This window comes from Amblyraja radiata, chromosome 3 (genome assembly GCF_010909765.2).
Source record: "Amblyraja radiata isolate CabotCenter1 chromosome 3, sAmbRad1.1.pri, whole genome shotgun sequence".
NCBI classification, from domain to species: domain Eukaryota; kingdom Metazoa; phylum Chordata; class Chondrichthyes; order Rajiformes; family Rajidae; genus Amblyraja; species Amblyraja radiata.
This window is the reverse complement of record NC_045958.1, coordinates 23134098-23157107: the sequence shown is the minus strand read 5'-3', so window position 1 is coordinate 23157107 and position 23010 is coordinate 23134098. Positions and strand designations below refer to the sequence as shown.

The 23010-nt window shown below is 41.9% G+C and overlaps 1 protein-coding gene across 1 annotated transcript in view; it reads right to left on the bottom strand.

Annotated features, from left to right (window-relative positions):
* Window positions 1–23010, bottom strand: part of LOC116970861 (aminopeptidase Q-like) — a 186213-nt gene that overhangs the window by 20650 nt on the left and 142553 nt on the right. Inside the window, exons 13-17 of the mRNA XM_033017459.1 lie at window positions 21893–21948; window positions 20308–20455; window positions 18552–18643; window positions 10198–10308; window positions 8317–8484 (exon numbers count right to left, since the gene is read on the bottom strand). Of these exons, the coding sequence (XP_032873350.1) occupies window positions 8317–8484; window positions 10198–10308; window positions 18552–18643; window positions 20308–20455; window positions 21893–21948 (575 nt within the window). The remainder of the gene's footprint in view (window positions 1–8316; window positions 8485–10197; window positions 10309–18551; window positions 18644–20307; window positions 20456–21892; window positions 21949–23010) is intronic.

Below are 23010 nucleotides of genomic sequence, written 5' to 3'. Positions count from 1 at the left end.
GGGGGGGGGGCTTTCTGGAGCGCTAGGATGGGTTTTGTGGGCAGAAGGGACTGGTTTCCAGAGGGCTAGTATGGAAATTGTGGGCCGAATAGATTCTTGGGTTGGCAGCTCAGTCACTGAGGCATGGCAGCTCAGTCACTCAGGCCTGGCAGGCTGGCAGCTCAGAAACTCAGGCCTGGTGGGCTGGCAGTTCAGAAACTCCCAGAAATTCTGCTGAAAACAGGTGACAGACTCTGTGAGAGAGAAGGGGGAGAGAGTGGACAATCAATTTAAGACATTTTCATCTTTTTTTTTAACAGATCACAGCAATGAAGGGGGCAAGTCTATCGTTGCGTGGATCTCTGGTGCTAGTATAGGTGCAGTGGGCTGAAGGGACTGGTTTCCAGAGGACTAGTATGGACATTGTGAACTGAATGGATTCTTGGACTTGCAGTTCAGCGAATCATGGCTGGTGGGCTGGTAGTTCACTAAGTCATGGCTGGTGGGCTGGCACTTCAGTCACTTACAGCTGGTGTGGTGGCAGTTCACTCAGTTACCCCTCCTCCCTTCACCCCCCCAATTCTGCTCCTTGCCATTCCCTTCCACCCCAGTCCACCTCCCCTCAACCTCCCCCCCATGCACTCTTACTGGCTCTCGAACAGCGCATCCATTCCTGCCTATTAGGTAAACATTTTGATGAAGAACACACAGACATGGCAAGTGGAAAAAGGATTTATTAAAGTTTAAAATGTGAATGAGTCTTAAAACATTGCAAGTCCAACCTCACAGCCCTCCAAGCAGAGTGCCGGCAGCAAGTCCCACCCCACAGCACTCCAAGCACTCCAACAGACGCACACACAGGGATGCACACACTCACACACATCTATACACGCAAAGAGACACACACGCACATACACACAAACACAAACATACTGACACACACACACACACAAAGACACACACACACAAACACAAAGACACATTGACAAACACACAAACACAAACACACACACACTCACATACACACACTCACATACACACAAAAAGACACACACGCACACAGATACCCATACACACGAAAAGACATACACATACACACAAACACAAAGACACACACACATACACACAAACACACAGACGCACACACACATACACACAAACACAAAGACGCACACCTATACAGACACTCACACAGACACACACACACAGACACACACACATACCTATACACATACACACACACAGACACACAGACACACAGACAGTTACACACCCACAGACTCACACAGACACATACACACAGACACACACACAGACACAGGCACCTATACACACATTCACGCACTCACACACAGCACCAATACTAAAATGCCAAGTAACTTCAGAACGTGGTAAGCATACTAAATCCTGTTACTAACCATGTACTCTATGTAAGTAGTTTGAAAATAAGAACACAGGTGTGTCTAAACCAAATGATTCAAATGTTTAAAGCCTTTTTTATTCTGAAACACTCCTCTAGAGCTGCTGCTACTGCAAAACGTGCTTTAAATAACTTTCAACAAACACACACCCATTCACCATATTTATGGAAGTCTCTTGAGTTACTCAAAAGGTTCAGAGTGGCGTCTCCACAGTAGGATTTCCACACTCAGCGCCACCTCTGAACTCATCGGAAATGACACAATCAGCGCCAACTCTCCACTAGGCGGAAGTCACGGAATGAGCGGCAATTTTGCATTGAACACAGTCCTGATCTAATAATCAATTTATTCATGCTTTTCCCTTCCAAAAACTGTTCCTAGTGGCGGCGCGGCTCTGGCTGCAGCGGCTCTACGGCAGTCCTGTTTGTTTTGTGTTTTTTGGGTTGTTTATTTTCGTTTTGGTTAGTCTAGTTTTGGTTTTTAGTTTGTGTTTTTTGGGGGGGGGGGGGTTGAAACGGGGCTTGCTGTCTCTCCCGGCGGGGAATGCGACTTTTTTGTCGTATTCCCATTCTCTGACTCCGTCTGCGCTGATGGGACTAATGGACGGAGGGGCGACCTGACTCGACCACTGAGCTCGCTACCGGGAGGACGGCCCGGCGGGGGCGGAACAGGCTTTGTTGAGGGGCTGAGACGCCGGACCGAGGAAGGAAGGTGCCCCGGCGAGAAAGAGCTTGGGGGAGAATAGGGGAGGTAAGGAGGTACAAGACCAGAGGGAGGAGAGGGGACAACGGCGGGGGGAAAGCAAGAGGAGAAGAGGAGAACGGGACGGGGAGGCAAAGACGAGGGAGAAGCAGGAGCAAGGTAGGGGGGCAAGCCGAGAGGGAGGCGGCGAAAAGTCGGGGAGGCAAAGCCGAGGGAGGAGCGGGCCACGGTCGGGGGGCCCAGCCCGAGGGAGGAGCGGCGCCCGGTCGGGGCGGCCCAGCCCGAGGGAGGAGCGGCGCCCAGTCGGGGTGGCCCAGCCCGAGGGAGGAGCGGCGCCCAGTCGGGGCGGCCTGGCGCGAGGGAGGAGCGGCGGCCTGGCGCGAGGCTGAGACGGTGGCAGTACTCACGTGAGGGCGATCCGGCTCGGGGCTGGAACGATGCTCCGGGGGCTGGGACGGCAGTTCTGGTGGCGGTGGCCTGAGACCGGGGTTCGGCCGCGGGCCAGCGGCTGCGTCAGCAGGTCTGGTGAGCGGCAGCTACGACCACCCCGGGCCGCGGTGTTTGAGCCGCGGGACAGGTTTTAACATCGCCCGGGGGGTATCGCCTCAGCGCAGAAGGAGAAGAGGAGGGAAGAGACTGCAGCCCTAAGACTTTTGCCTCCATCACAGTGAGGAGATGTTGGGTGGACTCACTGTGGTGGATGTTAATATGTGTTTATTGTTGTTTTTATTGTATTGTATTGTATGTATGACTGCTTCAATTTCGTTCAGACTTCGGTCTGGATGACAATAAAAGGCTATCTAATCTAATCTAATCTAATACATCAAGCCACATTTAAAACGCAAGCCACATTTAAAAAACAAAAACATTTTAAAATAAAGGCAGTCAATTAGCCACACTTTTCAATTAGCCACACTTAAAAGGCACACTTGTAAGGCACAGTTAAAAGGCACAGTATACATTTATTCCTTCCAAACACAGTTCCAAATATACCACATAAAAGCACCTAAAACCACTCTGTTTAGTAGACATGTGGTCTGTGTTCAGTTTATTCAAAGCTCAGACTGAATGTCGTGACCTCTCCATCCCCCATCTTGCAGTGACTGAGGCAGATCCACACTTCCGGTTTTTATAGTCGCTCCCCCTCCCACCGGAAGGGGCGTAGCCTTCATGGCGTGATTGAGAGTGGAGAAAATCTCAACATTTTTTAAACATTAATAAGACTTTTAAATCCTCTGGCCATGATAGCTGGAGGGGGACTGAGTAAGATGGCCAAAAATCACAGCTGTAAGTGGTAGTGATTTTTCTAAAATCAATATATCGCACAAACAGGAAATGGTCAAGATCTGACTTTTAATTATATGGATTTTCAAACTTCCTTTTCAAACCAACCACACCGTGCTTGCTTTTTCAAACCAACCACACCGTGCTTGCTTTATCAAACCAACCACACCGGGCTTGCTTTTCAAATAACCACACCTTGCTTGCGTTTCAAATAACCACACCTTGCTTGTTTTTCAAATTAACCACACCTTGCTTGTTTTTCAAACCAACCGCACCTTGCTTGTTTTTCAAACCAACCGCACCTTGCTTGCTTTTCAAACCAACTACACCTTGCTTACTTTTCAAACCAAACACACCTTGCTTGCTTTTCAAACCAACCACACCTTGCTTGTTTTTCAAACCAAACACACCTTGCTTGTTTTTCAAACCAACTACACCTTGCTTGCTTTTCAAACCAACCACACTGTGCTTGCTTTTCAAACTAAGCACACCTTGCTTGCTTGTTTGCAAACCAACCACTTTTTGATTGCTTTTCCAACCAACCACATTTTGCTTGCTTTTCAAACCAACCACATTTTGCTTGCTTCTCAAACCAACCACATTTTCTTTTCAAACCAACCACATTTTCATTTTCAAACTTCATTTTCAAACCACATTTTCATTATCAAACTTCATTTTCAAACCACATTAAGGGCACTCACAGGTCAGTAAAAACACACTCACAGTTGAGTAGATATGTGTTTAGTGTTCCGTGTAATTCACAGCTCAGACAGAGTCGTGACCTCTCACTACCCCATCTTGCAGAAACTGAGGCACATCCACACTTCAGGGTTTTATCGTACCTCACCCCCCTCCCACTGGAAGGGGCGTGGCCTTCATGGCGTAATTGACAGGAGCGTGAATCTCAACATTTTTTAAACATTAATATGTCTTTTATTTTTAATCGATGGGAAAAATCCTCTCGTCCTGCGCAGCGGAGGGAGACTCTGAGTAAGATGATCAAAAATTACTGCCGTAGGTGGCAGCATATTTTCTAAAATCAATATGCAGTGTAAACAGGAAGTGGTCAAGATCAGACTTTTAATTATATAGATAGCAAGAGTTAGCTAACAAAAATCAAAGGGTATTCATAAATCAGTCTTTTATCTGGCAAGATGAAACAGGTCTTCCATGGGTATCAGAGGGAGCTTGGCTTTTGAAGGTGTAGTTGTTTAATTTACTAGTCACACAAAAATAGGTTGAAAGTAAACGTTGAAGAGGACAAAAGGTGATTACAAAGGGATATGGGCAGTTTAAGGAAGTGGGCCATTGTCAGGCACATGGTATACAAGGGAAAAAAGTTAAGTCAAATCAAGTCAATTTTATTTCTATAGCACATTTAAAAACAACTCTCATTGACCAAAGTGCTTTACATCAGTGCAGGTACTAGCGTGCTACAAACAGTGGTACATAGATCAACAATACATACATAAATACATACATACAGCGCTTCCTCAGGGAACCTCAAGAAAGGCTTGAGAGTAGAAATTAGTTTTAAGTCTAGACTTAAAAGGGTTGATGGAGGGGGCAGTTCTGATGGGAAGATGAATGCTGTTCCATAGTCTAGGTGCTGCAACCGCTAAAGCGCGGTCACCCCTGAGCTTATGCCTAGACCGCGGGATGGTCAGTAACCCCAAGTCGGCCGATCTGAGGGACCTGGAGGTGGTATGGTGGGAAAGCAGATTTTTGATGTAGGTGGGGGCAAGCCCGTTAAGAGCTTGGTAAACAAAAAGGAGCTTGAAATTGATTCGGTACACTACTGGGAGCCAGTGGAGAGAGGCCAGAATCGGGGTGATGTGGTCCCTTTTTTGGGTGCCTGTCAGGAGTCTCGCTGTGGCATTTTGGACCAATTGCAGGCGGGACAGGGATGATTGGCTGATGGCAGTGTAAAGAGAGTTGCAGTAATCAAGACGGGAGGAGATAAATGAGTGGATGAACTTTTCGAGGTCGTCAAATTGGAGGAAAGGTTTTATTTTAGCTATCGTCCGAAGCTGGAAGAAGCTAGCTTTTACCACGGCATTGACTTGTTTGTCAAATTTCAACACAGAGTCAAATATCACGCCAAAGTTTTTGACGTGTGGTTTGAGTAATGGGGTAAGGCTTCCAAGGCTGCCTGCTATCGTTTTGATGAAGTCCGAGGGGCCGAGTAGGATGACCTCAGACTTACTCTCGTTTAGTTGGAGGAAGTTATCGGCCATCCAACACTTTATATCCTCGAGGCAGTGGATAAGGCTGTGTAGATTTGATCGGTTGTTGGGTTTCAAGGGGAGATAGAGTTGTGTATCATCTGCATAGCAGTGGAAGGAAATGCCGTGTCTTTGAATGACTTGGCCAAAAGGAACATTGCCAAAAGGAACATTGACCACCTCCATATTTTCTAAACGATGAGACATTGCTGAACTGAGGAGGATCTGGGTGGCTTGATACATGATTCATTAAAAGCTAGCATGCAGTTACTGGAAATAGTTAGGAATGTTATTTATTCATAGAGGGATGGAGTGTAATCTAGGGAGATTACATGCAAGCTATTGGTTGAAGACATGATAGATGTCATGCAATGTGAAGAGGTATGAAGTTATCAAATTTGCAAGGAACAACAGAATAGTTACATTATTTAAATAGTTATTAGATTGCTAAATGTTGATGTACAGAGAAATGAGAGTGTTCTTGCACACTAGTCACTGAAAGCAAATATGCAGATGCATCAAGCAGTAAAGGCAACAGAAGGAACGTTGGCTGTCATACCCAGACAATTTAGGTTCGAGACCAAGGATACCATACCACAATTTTACAGAGCCCACCTGAGGTCAGACCTGTCTTTGTCTCCTTACCTAAAGAAATGATATACTTACGGCAGAGAGAATGCAACAAATGTTCACCTGACTAAAGGGCCTGTCCCACTTGGCGGATTTTTCGGCGTCTGCCGGCATCATTGACTGACGTATCAGATCACCGAAACATTGCAACATGATGCGGCTAACATGCGGTGGCGCGGCGGTGACGCAGCGTGATGACGTATGACGCCCGGTGTTTGTTCGAGTGTCGCAACGTTTCTTTTGTCGCCGCTAGATTTTGAAATGTACAAAATCTTTTGGTGACACTGATATGACGCCGAAAAAATTGTCAAGTAGGACGAGCCCTTTATTATTGAGGTTCCATTACTTCTGCACGAGGTGACAAGGTTTGTCTTCATTTAAGTTTGAAAGCGAGAGAATCTAATTGAAACTTACAAAAATTCTTACAGGGCTGGATAAACAATGCAGGGAAAATACTTACCCTGGTTGGAGTGTCGAGAACCGGAAACATAATCTCAGGTTACAGACCAATTTAAATAAGGAGAAATTTCTTCACTAGAGAAGGATGACTCTGTGAAATTGGCCAGAGTAGTGAAACAGCCAAGTCAATTAATACATTTAAAAAGGAGACAGATACATTTCTGGATGTTAAAGGCATCAAGGGGCATGGGAAGAAAATGGAAGCATGAGGTTAGATCATCAGTCATATTCGTAATGAATTGTGGAGAATCCTGTTCCTGCCCTTATTTTCTATGTTACATAGAGCATTGGTGAGGCCAGCTCAATGTGTTTTATAACAATCATATTTTATTCCTAAAATGTTCACAATATACTGCAATCATAATGTATCTACCATAATACAATGTAGCAAAAGCATTTTCAAAATATTGACCAGATTGTCTAAGTAGACATGAGATACTGTCTGCCCGCAGCCAACAATAGAGAGAATGCAATTGTAGACACAACCACTGAAATAGGGAGGGGGGTAGAATCAAATTAAGGCTGTGACCAGAACTGTGGAACGATCAGCAACAAATGAATTTAACAGTAAATTCAGAGCCCCAAAACTAAATGTTTTAGATCTAACGTGCAGCAGAGAGGCAAGGTGCTTGGACCATAGCAAAACTGGGAAAAACTAAACGGGTACTGAAGTTTTTAAATAAGAACTTGCCTGATACTCAACCTGGTGGAATGGCTGTCTACAATCCTTTGAGAACCAGAGTTTATCCTCTTGTCTCTGATTAATGGAAGAGAGTGGCCAGTAATGCTTTCTGGGACGCTGGTGAGTTTAACCTGTTCACTGCCAAGATTTTTTTCACTGTAGGCCATGGCCTGAGTATACTCGAGGGAGTGCCACAGAAGAGGTTAGAGAGAGTCTGGAATTGGGGCCCAGAGAGATTAAATGGCATGAGGAAACTGGGATCCCAGATAGTTCAAATGTACTGTATGGAGTTTGTGTGTTGTCCCCAAGACCTGCATGGGTTTTCTCCAAGATCTTTGGTTTCCTCCCACACTCTAAAGACATACAGGTTTGGAGGTTAATTGGCTTGGTGTAAATGTAAATTGTCCCTGTGAGGATTGCTATTTGGTGCGGACTCAGTGGGCCAAAGGGGCTGTTTCCGTGCTGTATCTCTACACTAAACTAAACATGGGAAACCGATGCAGATGGAGTTGAGTAGAGCATGGGAACCTGGCTAAAAGGAGCCAGGAATCATGTCACTGCTATTGTGTGCAGTGTGAGAACCGGAATTCTGGTGAATTTTAGGGAGCATGGAAAGTCCAGGTGACTTTTAAGGTAATTAAGTGAAACAGAATCAGATATGTTGCATGTGAAACAGAAAATAAGACTCCGTGATTTTAAAGAGAGCCTAGAATCAGGGCCAAGTGGGTTTAAGAAGAATGCTGGAACTGGGGCCTGTTGAGAACCAGGTCTCTATGGGTGAAGGATAACATAGAACTGGGCTATGATATGTTAACGAGAACATGGGAACTGGAAACCAGTATGTCAGAGGGAGTATGGAAACTGGAGCTTCAGTAAACAAGATACCAAACATTTGAGAATTGTCGGATAGTAGATTAGTGGGGTTTCACTGTACCTGGTTAGCATCCATGGATCTGTGGTACAAGCCATAGCGCTCAGTAGATCTTGATCATCTGATATGGACGTATGCATCTGATAAATTGAAAATGCAAAATCCCATTCTATGATGGTGCCGGCTTTAATAGCCCCACAGTAGATGACTTCTCTGAGACGATGTGGAATTCTGAAAGAAAGATTTTCACATTCTTCTCCAATTTACTCATCCTAGACACTTTTATCAATCAAATTGACATTGCGGGCTATTTCTCTGATGACTATGCTTGAACTTTTGACATGCACTCCTGGCAGGTGATGCTTCATCAAGAATGCAGCACTGAAAGTTGCCATTCACCTCTTAAGTTCATACAATTTCCTCATGCAGCACATTTAAGTATTGCAGAATACATTGGATTCAATATGATGCAGATGCTTTCGTAATTCCAGCACTTATTTTTATAACTTCTCTTTGATTTTATTTGGCATACCTTAAACCTTGACTTACATGCGGTGAATGATGGATAGACAAATATTTACGTATGTGATGAAAGTCTTCTAACTGGCAATCACTTTCAAAAGAAATGAGGATGTGAGGGTTTCCATGTCAAGATTGAATACAGATTGCTTTCACTGCTCTGCCTCAGCAATGTATAGAGGCAGAGTCTTAAAAGAAAATCTTCTGCTGCAGAATGACATTGCACATGTAGTATTAATCTTAATGACTAAGATTGGAAATGAATTAGTTGAGATTGCTCTTGTGGCGCCACAATGGATGACCCATCAGTCTGTAGAATCAAAAGAACCCAAAAATTATGGTAATATGTACTTCAGCTTTGGTGCTTATATTGATGTAAATCGGACCTCTTGTGAACAGAAAGTGGTCAGCTTTATCAGTAGCAGCGATTCTACATCCACTCAAGTATATTTCGGGCTTGTCAACACAAACCCTGGGACGTTCTGCTAACTTTTTCCTTTCTGACCTCATGATTACATAAGATAAGAAAAACATACAGTAGAACTGATATGAATGGGTGATCAATTGTCAGTATGAACTCAATGGGCCAATGGGCCTGTTTCCATGCGATATCTTACAAGAAAATTAAAATAAGAAATCTGTCTCTTGCCTTGGCATGCTTGCCTTCAATTGGAATGGTATTGAGTACAAATGTTGGGAGATCATGATGCAACTGTAGCTGAGGCCACACCTGGAGTACTATGTGCAGTTCTGGTAGCCCAGCTATAGGATGGGTGAAGTTGGAAAGTGTGAAAAAAGATTCATTAGAATGTTACATGGGCTTGGGCTGGAGGGAGATGTTGAAAAGGCTGCAACGTTTTTCCTTGGAGCATAGGAGGCTGATAAGTGATCTATTGAGGAGTACAAGATCATGAGAGGCGTAGATAAAATGAACGTTATCTATCTTTTCCCCCCAAGGTAAGGCTTCAAAAATTAAAAGGCGCAGGGCTACACTGAGATCAGAGAGATTTAAGAGGAATCTCACTCAATATTTTCAAGTTGAGAGTAGTTCATATCTAGAACAAGAGGCAGCTAATAGATATGATTACAAAACTGACTTTTAAAAGACATTTGGTAGATATACAGATAGGAAGGGGTTAGAGGGCTCTGGGCCAAATGCAGATAAATGGGCCGAACACAGTGTGCCAGCTTGGTCAGCATGGGCAAGTGAAAGAAGGGCCTTTCTCAATGGTGTATAATTCTCTGACTCGCTCTCATTGTATTTTATTTTTGCCCAGAGGTGAATTGCATGAGATACAGCTTCAGAAGGGATGGAAATTAAGATTGGCCAGAAATGTGATAAGGTTCAGTGACTGATGGTATTCCTTCTTTTGCTCTGATACTAATAATAAAGGCCAAGGACTTTAGTATTGTTCATTTACTTACGTATTAACAGCTGGATTACTCATAAACTGCAAAAAGAGGCTTGTTGCTCGATCCAGATAATCCTTTAGGTTAAGTCGGCACACTATTTCAATAGTTGAAACAAACATTGATCTGGAACACAAGTTAAGAAGAAGAGCGCCAACAGCATTTATTTTACTACACCCCTATATTTATACTGAACTATTTTTTCCATCTTTGTTTTTGAAAATTACAGAAAGTTCTTAATGCAAGCATACATCACAAGAACTGGTTGTTTTCATCCATGTCATTTCATCCAAATCTTTTCTCATTCGTGGATCTATGACCAGGTTTAAGGGATATTTGCTTCAACAGGTAAAATAAAGTAGATGGTTCAAGGACCAGTGAACACAAATTTAAAGGGATGATCAAAAGGTGTGAGTATAATTTTTTTTTAAAGTGAATATTGGTTGTGAGCTGAAATTCTTTGCTTTTGAAAGACGGAGACGTGTCCGTCAGGGTTTTCCAAAATAAAATGAATGAGCTCTTAATAGAAAATCACCTATAATTTTATGTATACAGTTACTGGATCACTAGTGTTGTGTATTTGGATGCTTATAACAGACTTGAATAAGGCTCGGACACGAGAGTAATCTTACAAGCTTCTTTACTGTAGGACGCCACCTTGAGTCTCCCCCTGCACATGCGTACTTGCACAAGATATCACAAGACACTAATTACATATGCTAATTATCCCATACCTCACACTCCTCCCCCTTTATCTTGGAAGCAGGTAACACCTATTACATACTCAACACTCCTCCCCCTTTAACTTGGAGGCAGGTAACACTATTTCTATTACATACATAACACTCCTGCCCCTTTATCTTGGAGGCAGGTAACACCATTTCTATTACATACACTGCACTCCTCTCCTTTCACCCTTGCTTTATGAGTTATCATTTTCTGGTTCATGTATTTGTTTTGTTTTCCTCTTTGTAGGTGGGATCTGACCCATGGCTGCAAGTTTCCATTTTCTAGCAGCTTCCTCTGCTGTTCAGTTTCTCTTCTCTGATTATTTATCTGCTCTTGTTGTTTCATGAGATTCTGCAATGCATACCCCTTTGTCCATATATAATGCAATTTAAAAAAATGTACAAAATATATATCTTTGAAAAGTACAGTAATGAGGAAGGAGAATGTAAATCTCACAGATGTTAATGGTGCTTGTTCTTTTTGTTCTTTTCTTTTTTTGTTCTTTTTTTCTTAATAGCTTGATTGGAGTAGTTGTATTTGAATTGTCTGTTTATTTTATTTTATTGAATTTTGCAATTGTTAATGGTGAAGAATGGGGCTAGGACTTGACAAGCATAGGCTTCTTCCTATCCCTTTTCGAACGCGTCTAATGTGTATTATGTTGAAATTGGCTTTTGATTTTTTAATTTATATATGTACATATATGTTATGTATATGTGTATGTGTGTATATGTGTATATGTATGTATGTATATATGTACATGTATATGTATGTATGTGTTTATGTATTTATGTATATAAATATGTATATATATAATTTTCCTTTTATTTATTCATTTTCATCTTTTCTTTTTTTTTTAATCGTTCGAAATAAAGATATCATTCATTCATGTCCATTTCACCTGTACGGTATATGTTCTTTTCTTACCCATCATTGAATAATACACTGTTGCACAATGGTATTATACTTAAACCAAATACATTAACCCTTGCTTTATGAGTTATCATTTTCTGGTTCATGTATTTGTTTTGTTTTCCTCTTTGTAGGTGGGATCTGACCCATGGCTGCAAGTTTCCATTTTCTAGCAGCTTCCTCTGCTGTTCAGTTTCTCTTTTCTGATTATTTATCTGCTCTTGTTGTTTCATGAGATTCTGCAATGCATAACCCTTTGTCCATTGCTCAGTGAAGGAGGCTCCATGCTGGACTATACTGAAGTGTCTTAATTGCAATCGGTCCTGCATACTTTTGTCTTGACCAACAAGCCTCTCTTCTTTAGACTTTTCTATTAGCCACTTTCTACTCATTGTCACACATTTATTCAACCTTTCCTTGCATCATTCAAACCTTTTCTGTTGTTCATCTACCTGTCTTCTTAAGTCACCTTTCTGGTTCTTTATCAAGAAGTAGGAACTATATTGTCTTTGCAATACAACACTGGCTTTCCTATATCGTTTAAGCTTTTTGTATAGTTTAAGCTTTTTCTGTAGTTCATCTACTTGTCCACTTAAGTCACATCTCTGGTTCTTCATCAAGTAAGATCTATATTGTTTTTTCACTTCAACACTGGCTTTGATTTGTGCTCTGCTTAGTTTTCTTGCTTCATAAGCATGGTAGTGAGACTGCACTACAATTGTTGTATATTTCCATTTGAGGAAGTCTTTCTTATATCTTTTAAGCCTTTTGTATCATTTCAGCCTTTTCTGTTGTGCCTTTATTTGTCTTTTTAAGTTTCCTATACCAACTCCTACGGAGTACTGACTGCACTTTTACAGTAGCTCTCTTTTGCTTAACCCACTGCCTAACCACCATACTCTTGCAGGCAGTCTGAATGGTCATAGTTGCATCCCTCATTGAATGATATTGCACAAACTGGGAATGCCCTATTTTGCATGCTTTGTACCATCTCTGGATCGAAATGACTGCTTGACGCACAGCTTTGTAGCGTACCCGTAATCGGTAACCACGGTATGCTGCTTGCAGAGTGACTACAGCCACCTTTTGCATCAAGAAATGCTTTCTTGTAATGCACATTCTTATGAATGACTTAATACGGCGTGCTGCCTTGATTTTCTCAACCAATACTCTGGCTTTAAGGTATAAGGTAGAGTATAAGGCCTGAATACAAACCACTGATTTTCTCAAACTATTATACTGTCTCATTTGGACATTTCTTATCTGGCAAGCTCTGTATCGTTGCTGTACCGCAATGGCAGATCAGCGTAGTTTCTTAAAATACTGACGCTGTTTTTGCATCTGATAATAAGTCTGTATGACCTTGGCAGATTTGTGCATGCACCGCAATTGCTTTCGAACAAGCATTCCACGGTAAGCTGCCTGAAGCAGTACAACACTGCTGCGTACCTTCATGTAAGTTTTGCGATCACTTACCATTTGAAGGTGTGCCCTATAATGGGTTTGCACGATTATAGCTGCTAATCTCATTGCCTTGTATTGACAGTATACTCTGTGCATTCTAAATGCTGCTTGTATTACAGTTGCTGCCTTCTGTTTGTTCCGGTCTCTCTCCGTACCTTCATACCCCTGAATGCAGCTTGAATAGCTAGGGTTGCGTTTGGATGGCAATTTCCCTTTTCCTTTGACTTATTTTCCTTTGCCTTTTCCCTTTGGCCTTTTCCCTCTGCACTTGACCTTCATCACTTGGCACTTGACTTTTGTCCCTTTGCACTTGACCTTGGTCCTTTTGCGCTTGACCTTGGTCCTTTTGTGCTTGACCTTGGTCCCTTTGCACTTGACCTTTGTCCCTTTGTGCCTGACCTTTGTCCTTTTGCACTTGACCCTTGTCCTTTTGCACTTGACCTTTGTCCTTTTGCACTTGACCTTGGTCCTTTTGCACTTGACCTTGGTCCTCGTGCACTTGACCATTGTCCTTTGAGGGACCTTGCCCTCTTTAGTTCAGACTCCTTGCCTCTGGATGTCCTTGGAGGTTTTGGCGAGAAATGAGCCATTAATACCTCCTTACACTCCTCGTACGTTTTCTCTGTGGGCTTTGCTGGCAGCAGTAACGTACGTAAGGTGTGATAACCCTCTCTTCCTAAGCCTACTATGAACCAATCTCTCTTCTTCTCCTCTGCAGTGATATCACTGTAAATGAACTAAGCTTCCAAGACTTCAGTCCATTTCTCAAAATTACACCCAGAATCTAACAGGGACTACTTTCCTATCCATTGAATAGCCATGCTACCTGTTGCTAATCAGGTGCACTATTCAGGTGCTCCTGTACAGACAAAACACTGATTACCTCAAGATAATGAAACACATATCTCCTGTACAGCCAAAACACCGACTTCTGCCCTGGATAACACAGTTCTGTATTAATTAGCTTTAGCAACAATCACTGTCTCTTACTTAATCTTATAATAATAGATTTATACTACTAACCAACATTTTCTGTTAATAGGCAAACTACAACATTTTAAACATATTCTTAATGCATTACATTATGGGACCAATGTATTACACATCCAACAGTCCTGCTTTCACTGTGACAATGCATTACATTCACATAGGGATTTTATTGTGAAGGATTTCACTGCTCCAACTTGCGGCCTGTGGACCAAAGATACACTAGTATCTTTGCTGTGGATTCTGGTGCATCCTCGGCCTCTCGAGCTGTCCCCACCGATGCCTTTGCTGTTGGCCTTACCCGACTTCCACTGCTGCTTTAGCTGGTTCCCTTCCCTTCTGACCTTACTCTTTACCACTGCTCTGCCGACTTGCCTGCCCGCTGTCTCCACAGCCCTCTCGGCTGCTAATGGACCTGCTGCACGGCTCCCGTGGTCACCCTGCGGAAGGTGAAGGTGAGTCGCTGCTCGTTTCTGCTGCTGGTCGCCGCTGCTCCAAGCATCGGGACTGTGCCTCTCAGCTTTCTCAGCATTCTCCACACTCGGCCGTCTCTTGTGACAGGGCTTTCACGGCTCTCGGCTTCTCTCCGCTTCTCTTGCAGGCCTGGCCGCTTTTCTGCTCACGATCGGGCTGACTCTGCTCCCGACCGGGCTTTCTCTTCTTTCTCCCCCCACTGGGTTGACTGAAGACTCAGCCTCTTTTGTCGGTGGCTCTCTGGACCTGTCCGTGGCCTACACGGTACTAGGCCCCCACCCGACGTCTGTGGCTGCTGCTTGGGCCTGGCTGTGGGCTGCACAGCCCTGGATACATTCCAGGTAAGCAGACACCGTGCTCGGTGACCCTTACTGACCCTGCTTGTTTTCCTAGCTCTTCCCTGAGCTATTGCTTCTCGTTCCTACCTTTTTTTCTTTTTGACGCCAATTCAAAACCATTTGGCTTGGTGCTGTTCCACTTTGTTTCCAAATACTACTTCTATTTTTAAACTTGTTTTCGATTCTTCTTGCTGCCCTTGTTCTTATCTTCATTCTTTTATCCTTGTCGCCAATTGTTGTGTATTTGGATGCTTAGAACAGACTTGAATAAGGCTCGGACACGGGAGTAATCTTACAAGCTTCTTTACTGCAGGACACCACCTTGAGTCTCCCCCTGCACATGCGTACTTGCACCAGATATCACAAGACACTAATTACATATGCTAATTATCCCATACCTAACAACTAGAATAACTAAATTAGTAATACATTTCTTGGGGCATTGCTTGGAACACACAGTGGTTTATGAAAGGTGCTAAATTATATGTAATATCATGGACATTACAATTGAATCAGGCCATTCAGATCAACTAATCGATGGTGGAACACAAAATGCTAGAGTAACATCCATCTCTGGAGAACACGTTTCAGGTTGGGACCCTTCTTCAGACAGTTCAGTCCTGTCCGAAATGTCACTTATCCATCTTCTTCAGAGATGCTGCCTGACCCGCTGAGTAACTCCAGAATTCTGTATCCTTTCTTCTGAGCCAGCATCTGCAGTTCCTTATTTTTACAAATCAATGGTAGGTGGTTACATTTCACACAAGCCTCCCCAGAGTTAATTATAGCTAATCCAAGCTGTATATGCACACCTTTACAGTCCTTTCTCCATGCACCTTAAGTGCATCCATGTGATAATCCTGATTATAAAGGACGTACTTAAATTCTTTAATGGGTATATTGGACACTGGGAACCTATCCATTCCTTATCCCCAGCTTCTGCCTGACCTGCAGATTTCATCCAGTACTTTGTACATTGCACAAGATCCCAACATCTGCAGTGTCTTGCTTCTGCACTATATTTTGAACAGTTAACAAACCTATCAATGTGATGAGAAAGATTCCATGGTGTTACATTTGTCACATGTGCCACTGCAGAGTGAACATATTTTTTACATATATTACACATGCAAATGCGGGCATTTTTGGCGCCATTATTGGTGCCAGATTTGGGAGCTACTTCAGGATGTTTGCCCTCTACTTCAGAAGTGAGACTATGCCTAGGTCTAAAATTAAAAGAAAGGATGTACACACAGCAAAGAGTAATCGGAAGCCAGGGGATTGGGAAACTTTCATAGGACAACAGAAGGAAACAAAACTGGTAATGCGGGCTGAAAAGATGAAGTACTATTTCCTTCGCTCCATAGATGCTGCTGCACCCGCTGAGTTTCTCCAGCATTTTTGTGTACATTGGATTTTCCAGCATCTGCAGTTCCTTCTTAAACAAGTACGAGGGGAAGCTGACCAGGAATATAAAGAAGGACAGTAAAAGCTTCTTTAGATATGTTAAGGGAAAAAGAGTAGCAAAATCAGATGTGGGTCCCTTGAAGGCAGACACGGGTGAAATTATTATGGGGCACAAGGAAATGGCAGAGTTGAACAGGTACTTTGGATCTGTCTTCACTAAGGAAGACACAAACAATCTCCCAAAAGTACTGGAAGACAAAGGATCAAAGGGAATTGAGGAACTGAAAGAAATTATCATTAGGTGAGACATAGTATTGGGTAGGCTAATTAGACTGAAGGATGATAAATCCCCTGGGTCTGATAGTCTGCATCCCAAGGTTCTAAGGGAGGTGGCTCTAGAAATAGTGGACGCATTGGTGATCATTTTCAATGTTCAATAGATTCAGGATCAATTCCTGTGGATTTGAGGAAAGCTAATGTTATCCCACTTTTCAAGAGAGGAGCGAGAGAGAAAACGGGGAATTACAGACCAGTTAGCCTGACTTCGGTGGTGGGAAAGATGCTGGAGTCAATCATTAAAGAGGTAATAATGGGGCATTTGGATAGCAGTAAAAGGATTTGTCCAAGTCAGCATGGATTTATGAAAGGAAAATCAAGCTTGACTAATCTTCTGGAATTTTTTGAAGATGTGACAAGTACAAGAGGGAATTAGGAGCAACACTAGCAAGTTTGCAGATGACACAAAGCTGGGTGGCAGTGTGAACTGTGAAGAGGATGTTAGGAGGTTGCAGGGTGACCTGGAAAGGTTGAGTGTGTGGGCAGATGCGTGGCAGATGTAGTATAATATGGATAAATGTGAGGTTATCCACTTAGGTGGCAAAAACAAGGGGGCAGATTATTATCTCAATGGGGTTAGGGGGAGGTGCAGCGAGACCTGGGTGTCCTTGTACACCGGTCACTGAAAGTTGGCGTGCAGGTACAGCAGGCAGTGAAGAAAGCTAATGGAATGTTGGACTTCATAACAAGAGGATTTCAGTATAGGAGTAAAGAGGTTCTTCTGCAGTTGTATAGAGCTCTGGTAAGACCACATCTGGAGTATTGTGTATAGTTTTGGTCTCCTAATTTGAGGAAGGACATCCTTGTGATTGAGGCAATGCAGCATAGGTTCACGAGATTGATCCCTGGGATGGCGGGACTGTCATATGAGGAAAGATTGAAAAGACTAGGCTTGTATTCACTGGAGTTTAGAAGAATGAGGGGGAACTTATAGAAATATTTAAAATTATAAAAGGACTGGACAAGCTAGATGCAGGATAAATGTTCCCAATGTTGGGCGAGTCCAGACCCAGGGGCCACAGTCTTAGAATAAATGGTGGCCATTTAAGACTGAGGTGAGAAAAAACATTTTCACCCAGAGGGTTGTGAATTTGTGGCATTCCCTGCCACAGAGGGCAATGGAGGCCAAATCACTGGATGGGTTTAAGGGAGAGTTAGATAGAGCTCTAGGGGCTGGTGGAATCAAGGGATATGGGGAGAAGGCAGGCATGGGTTATTGATTAGGGACGATCAGCCACGATCACAATGAATGGCGGTGCTGGCTTGAAGGGCCGAATGGCCTCCTCTTGCACCTATTTTCTATGTTTCTATGTTTCTATGTAGATTTTAAAAAGTTCATAATTCATTCCATAAAAATGCTGAAACAGAAATCCATAGACGAAGAAGTGAGGCCATTTGTCAAAAAGTACCAAAGGACAAATGTAACTACACTGAGGAGTGATCTAAAGTTTTGGAGAAAGGAAGGCTGGTGTGTATATTTTTCTTTCTGCATAATTGATTTTTGGAATGAAAATCCCGGTCATTTAGTTTGCACTATAGGGTTAAAAGCAAGACTCAAAGGTAAAGTTAAGAAGAATTCTTCGAGAAACCATATTTGGGAAATAGTAAACTAGATGTGGGGTAGCCAAAATAGGCAAATAGGCAAGTAAACTACAGAATTTGTGGCATAAAACAAGTAACCAGTTAATTCATAATCAATAGGCAGGAATTTATTATACTTACATATATTCAGCATTATTAATATTATTGAAATCATGATTGATTAATTTCATCTGATAATGATACAATGGAACAACTCGGTCAAAGAGGAATTTCTAGAAGCAGAAACATAATTAAATTCTCAATTAAATATAATATAAGGTGTTTATCAATTACACTGGATTTTCATTCATGCTATTCAATTGACAAGACTTTGCTTTTATGTAAACAGTTTAATCTAAACTGAAATCAAACCACCCCTATTTTGGGGCATGTGAGCTGTAAACCATCTCACCATGTATGTTTGAATTTCCAGAGACAACAGTTCAATACTGTTGGCAAAGTGGCAGAAATCTGCTGTAGTGGGAAACCCCCAGTCTGAGTCACTGCTGGGAATACAATGGCTCAAAGTCAAATATTGTTGTGGGGAAAAAACACCTGGATTAGAAAGCGAAAGTTATGGCTTGGGTGGATGATTGGACTATAAATCAGGAACTTCAGTTAGGATTTAGATTGAGACCCGAGATGGTGCCAGTGGCTGCCAGAGGCTCCGCTCAATTCATGACTAGTTGATCCGGGATGATACTCAAACAGATCCTGATTTGAGATATTTGGAAGCAAGCCATGCATTTTTCTGGGATCCAAGGATAGAAGAACAGGAAGTGATATCAAGACCATAATACCATATGGCATACAGCAGAATTAGGCTATGCAGCCCATCGAGTCTACTCCACCATTCAATTGGCGTCACCTAGGTGTGAATTCTTGGCCATTCCTTGGATGTGGCTGGTCCATGACAAATTGCTGGTGAAATTGAAGCTTTCAACCATCTCCACTTTGGCACCATCAATGCATACCAGGGTGTGGGTACTGTGTCTGAAGTCGATCACAATCTCCTTTCTATTGCTAACATTGAATACGAGATTGTTGTTATGGGCCCAGGTTACGAGATTCTCAATCTCCTTCCTGTACTTCGACTGGTCATTATTTGATATCCAGTCCACTACAGTGGTATCGTTTCCAAACTTGTAAATTGAGTTGGATTGGTATTTGGAGGCAGTGTCATGAGTGTATACAGGCTCAGAACACATCCTTGTGGGGCACCAATGTTGAAGAATGTAAAGAAGCTTGAAAGGGCACACCACCAGACTCAGGGACAGTTTCTTTTCCCCTCTGTTATTGGGCTTCTGAATGGTCCTTCCATAAGCTGGAGCACTGTCCAATTTACCTCTACTTCATTGAGGCCATTCCCCTTTGCTCTCTATAGTACTTGAGTTTGACTTGATTACATTTAAGTATATGATCTTTGATATGTTTGGATAGCATACAAAACTAAGTATTTCATTGTGCCATGGTACACATGACAATAATTATCATTAACCATACTTTCTTTCCAGTGCTTTTATTAATTTCTCTCGCTTTAAATATTCCTTAGTCAAATGATTATCAATTTTGATTAAATAATTAAGACACAGTACAGATTGTTTTAAGTTGGTGACAGTGTAAAATACAAGTTATAGAAGCATAGAAAATAGGTGCAGGAGTAGGCCATTCGGCCCTTCGAGCCTGCACCGCCATTCAATATGATCATGGCTGATCATCCAACTCAGTATCCTATCCTTACGAGCCTTCATAATTTTCTTTTTCTATTGAATTCGAGAGTTAAAAATGAGCATAAATAAAATTAGCATATTGAATTATTGCGTGTGCATTGAGTAACAGTCTTTCATTACACTGTTAACTATTAGACGATAAACATAGGATTCAGGATAAAGGATACCTTATAAAGCTCATATGATGAGGTTGCCTTTAACATAAATTCAATTTGTTTTAAATGACCAATGCTGCTGTGCCATACTAGTTCTTCCTTTTCCTTTGCAAGATACACAGTCATCTCCAATGCAGTTTCAATGTCAACATATCCAGCCCTGTCAGATAACATATAGATAACAATTAATTTTACTGAAAACCAGCAATTGTTTCTGCAATATTTTGGTTGGTAAATTGTTCATCTTAATTTTTGGAGTTTGATTGAGCTTCTTCCTCCTCTTCACCCTTCCTTAACACTTCCTAGACTAGGTCCACCAGCCAGCCCGATACAGAATCTTAGATAAAACAAATTGCCGGAGTAACTCAGTGAGTCAGGAGGATATGGATAAGTGATGTTTCGGATTGGGACCCTTCCATGTCGTCCAGAAATGCTGCCTGATCACATGATTTAAACAATCATGTTATGTTTTACTCAAGATTCCAACCTGCAGTTTCTTCCATCTACAAAATCTTTGATATTTACCTAGGATTAAAAATAAATTAAATGCACTGCAACTCTTAACCCTGGTTTATTTTTCATTTATGGCAAGCCATCTCCTGTAGACTCCTAATTCCTGAACTTATGGATAGGATGCATTTTGACATGAATTTACTTTATAGTTAGAATACAATCCCTAGATTCTATCTACTATTTTTCTAGTATCAAAGGCCATTCTGCCAGAAGCTAACAAACAGATCATAGCAAGTTAATTGGCTAAAAATTGGATTGCTCGAAAGAGGTACTAATCTTGCAATCTGCAGTCAACCAGAGTATATTATGTGGGGAATATTCAGTGGAAGTGCAACAACAGAAGCTTGTACTTCTTCAGAAAACTTTAGTCTGTGGATCTCAGGACCTTTTGGAGAGCAGGACATAGAAACATAGAAATTAGGTGCAGGAGTAGGCCATTCGGCCCTTCGAGCATGCACCGCCATTCAATATGATCATGGCTGATCATCCAACTCAGTATCCTGTACCTGCCTTCTCTCCATACCCCCTGATCCCTTTAGCCACAAGGGCCACATCTAACTCCCTCTTAAATATAGCCAATGAACTGGCCTCAACTACCTTCTGTGGCAGAGAATTCCAGGACGTAAGTGCAAGACCTTTGAATATTCTTAGTGTATAGTGAATGGGAGTAAAGATTCACGGTTTCTTCCCTTGGGATCCACACATCTGCCTTCAATGCCTCTCTAGTAACTATAACATGCCATGTCATAAGACCGCAACAGAATGCTCATGGCTAGGCAGTTTAAATTGAGAAGAAGCAGTGTAACATACTGCATAATACATATTTATCATGCTTCACAGTGGCAGCCTCAGAAATACTCAAAGTACTCAAAGTAGACCAATTGTCAATTAACCAAATGACCTTTCAAATCATTTCATGCAGTGATTTGAGCTATATGATAGTATGCTTCATTTTGAATAATTAACTATTTGCTAAAGGCAAAAAAAAAGTGACCTGTTTTTCCTGGCAACAAACAAATTTCAAGCATTGCAATTGAAAGATGGTGAAGCCCAATCAATTCCATACTTCCAAGGCAAAACTCACTGTGCAAGATGAAATGCATCACTGATCATCTGTGCTCTGTTAATAACTGGAATTACCTATGATAGAAAAAGTCTCAGAATATCAGTAAATTATACAGTAGCAATCAATACATTCAAAATATGTTGTCAGCATCAGGATATTAATTTTCTTTTACACTTGGACTGTTTTTTTCCAATTCTGTCTTCATGCTCAGATCAATTACAAATCCTCCAATAGGTAAGAAGGGTTTAGAGGGAGATGGGCCAGGAGTGGCAAGTTGATCGGTATGGATAAGTGGCCAAAGGGTCTATTTCCTTGCAGTATATAGCTCTATGACATTACCAGATAATGTCAGTAGATCATATCTGGAAGCTAGGCATGAGCCACATGCATTCACCACTCATCTACCTGCAACATGCAAACCTAAATTTTAGTAATCTGGCTTTCAAATGCTAGCTCAATTTTAACTGATGAAGCCCTATTCCATGGAAGGCTTTTGCACGCATATGTATTATTATGTTTGGTGTAGGGGTGGTGTCCAGAACATCCCTTCTCCATCCTGTAGCTGAGAAATCTTTTACCAGGAGAAAGTAATGTCCTTCATACTGAGCAATCAAGCTTGTTTGAATAGTTGATTCAAAATCCAGTAAAAAATCAGTGTTTTTCTAAAAATAAAAATTGAATCCAAAAATTTAAACTTAAAAACAAAAAAATGATTCCAGATTTATTGAAATTCAACTGATTTTATTTCAACTAGTCAGTACTTTATCTTCTGCAGTCACTTCTCTCTGTTGAAGCTAATGGATTCAATGTTCCTGCACTAGGTGTATCCTGATATCGATTTGCCAACCCAATTCCCATCATTAATCAACATTGGAGCACAGTTTAGGCAAAAAAGAAGCCAAAACATTTGGGATGTAGACAAAAAAGCTGGAGAAACTCAGTAGATGAGGCAGCCTCACCTGCTGAGTTTCTCCAGCTATTTTGTCTACCTTTGATTTTTTCCAGCATCTGCAGTTTTTTCTAAAACATTTAGGACAATCATTCTTGAAGGAATCTCATACTCAGTGGCTGCTGGAGAAATACTACCTTTTCCTAAGCAACAAAAGTTAAAGTACTTAAATTAAGTTCTCCAAAGC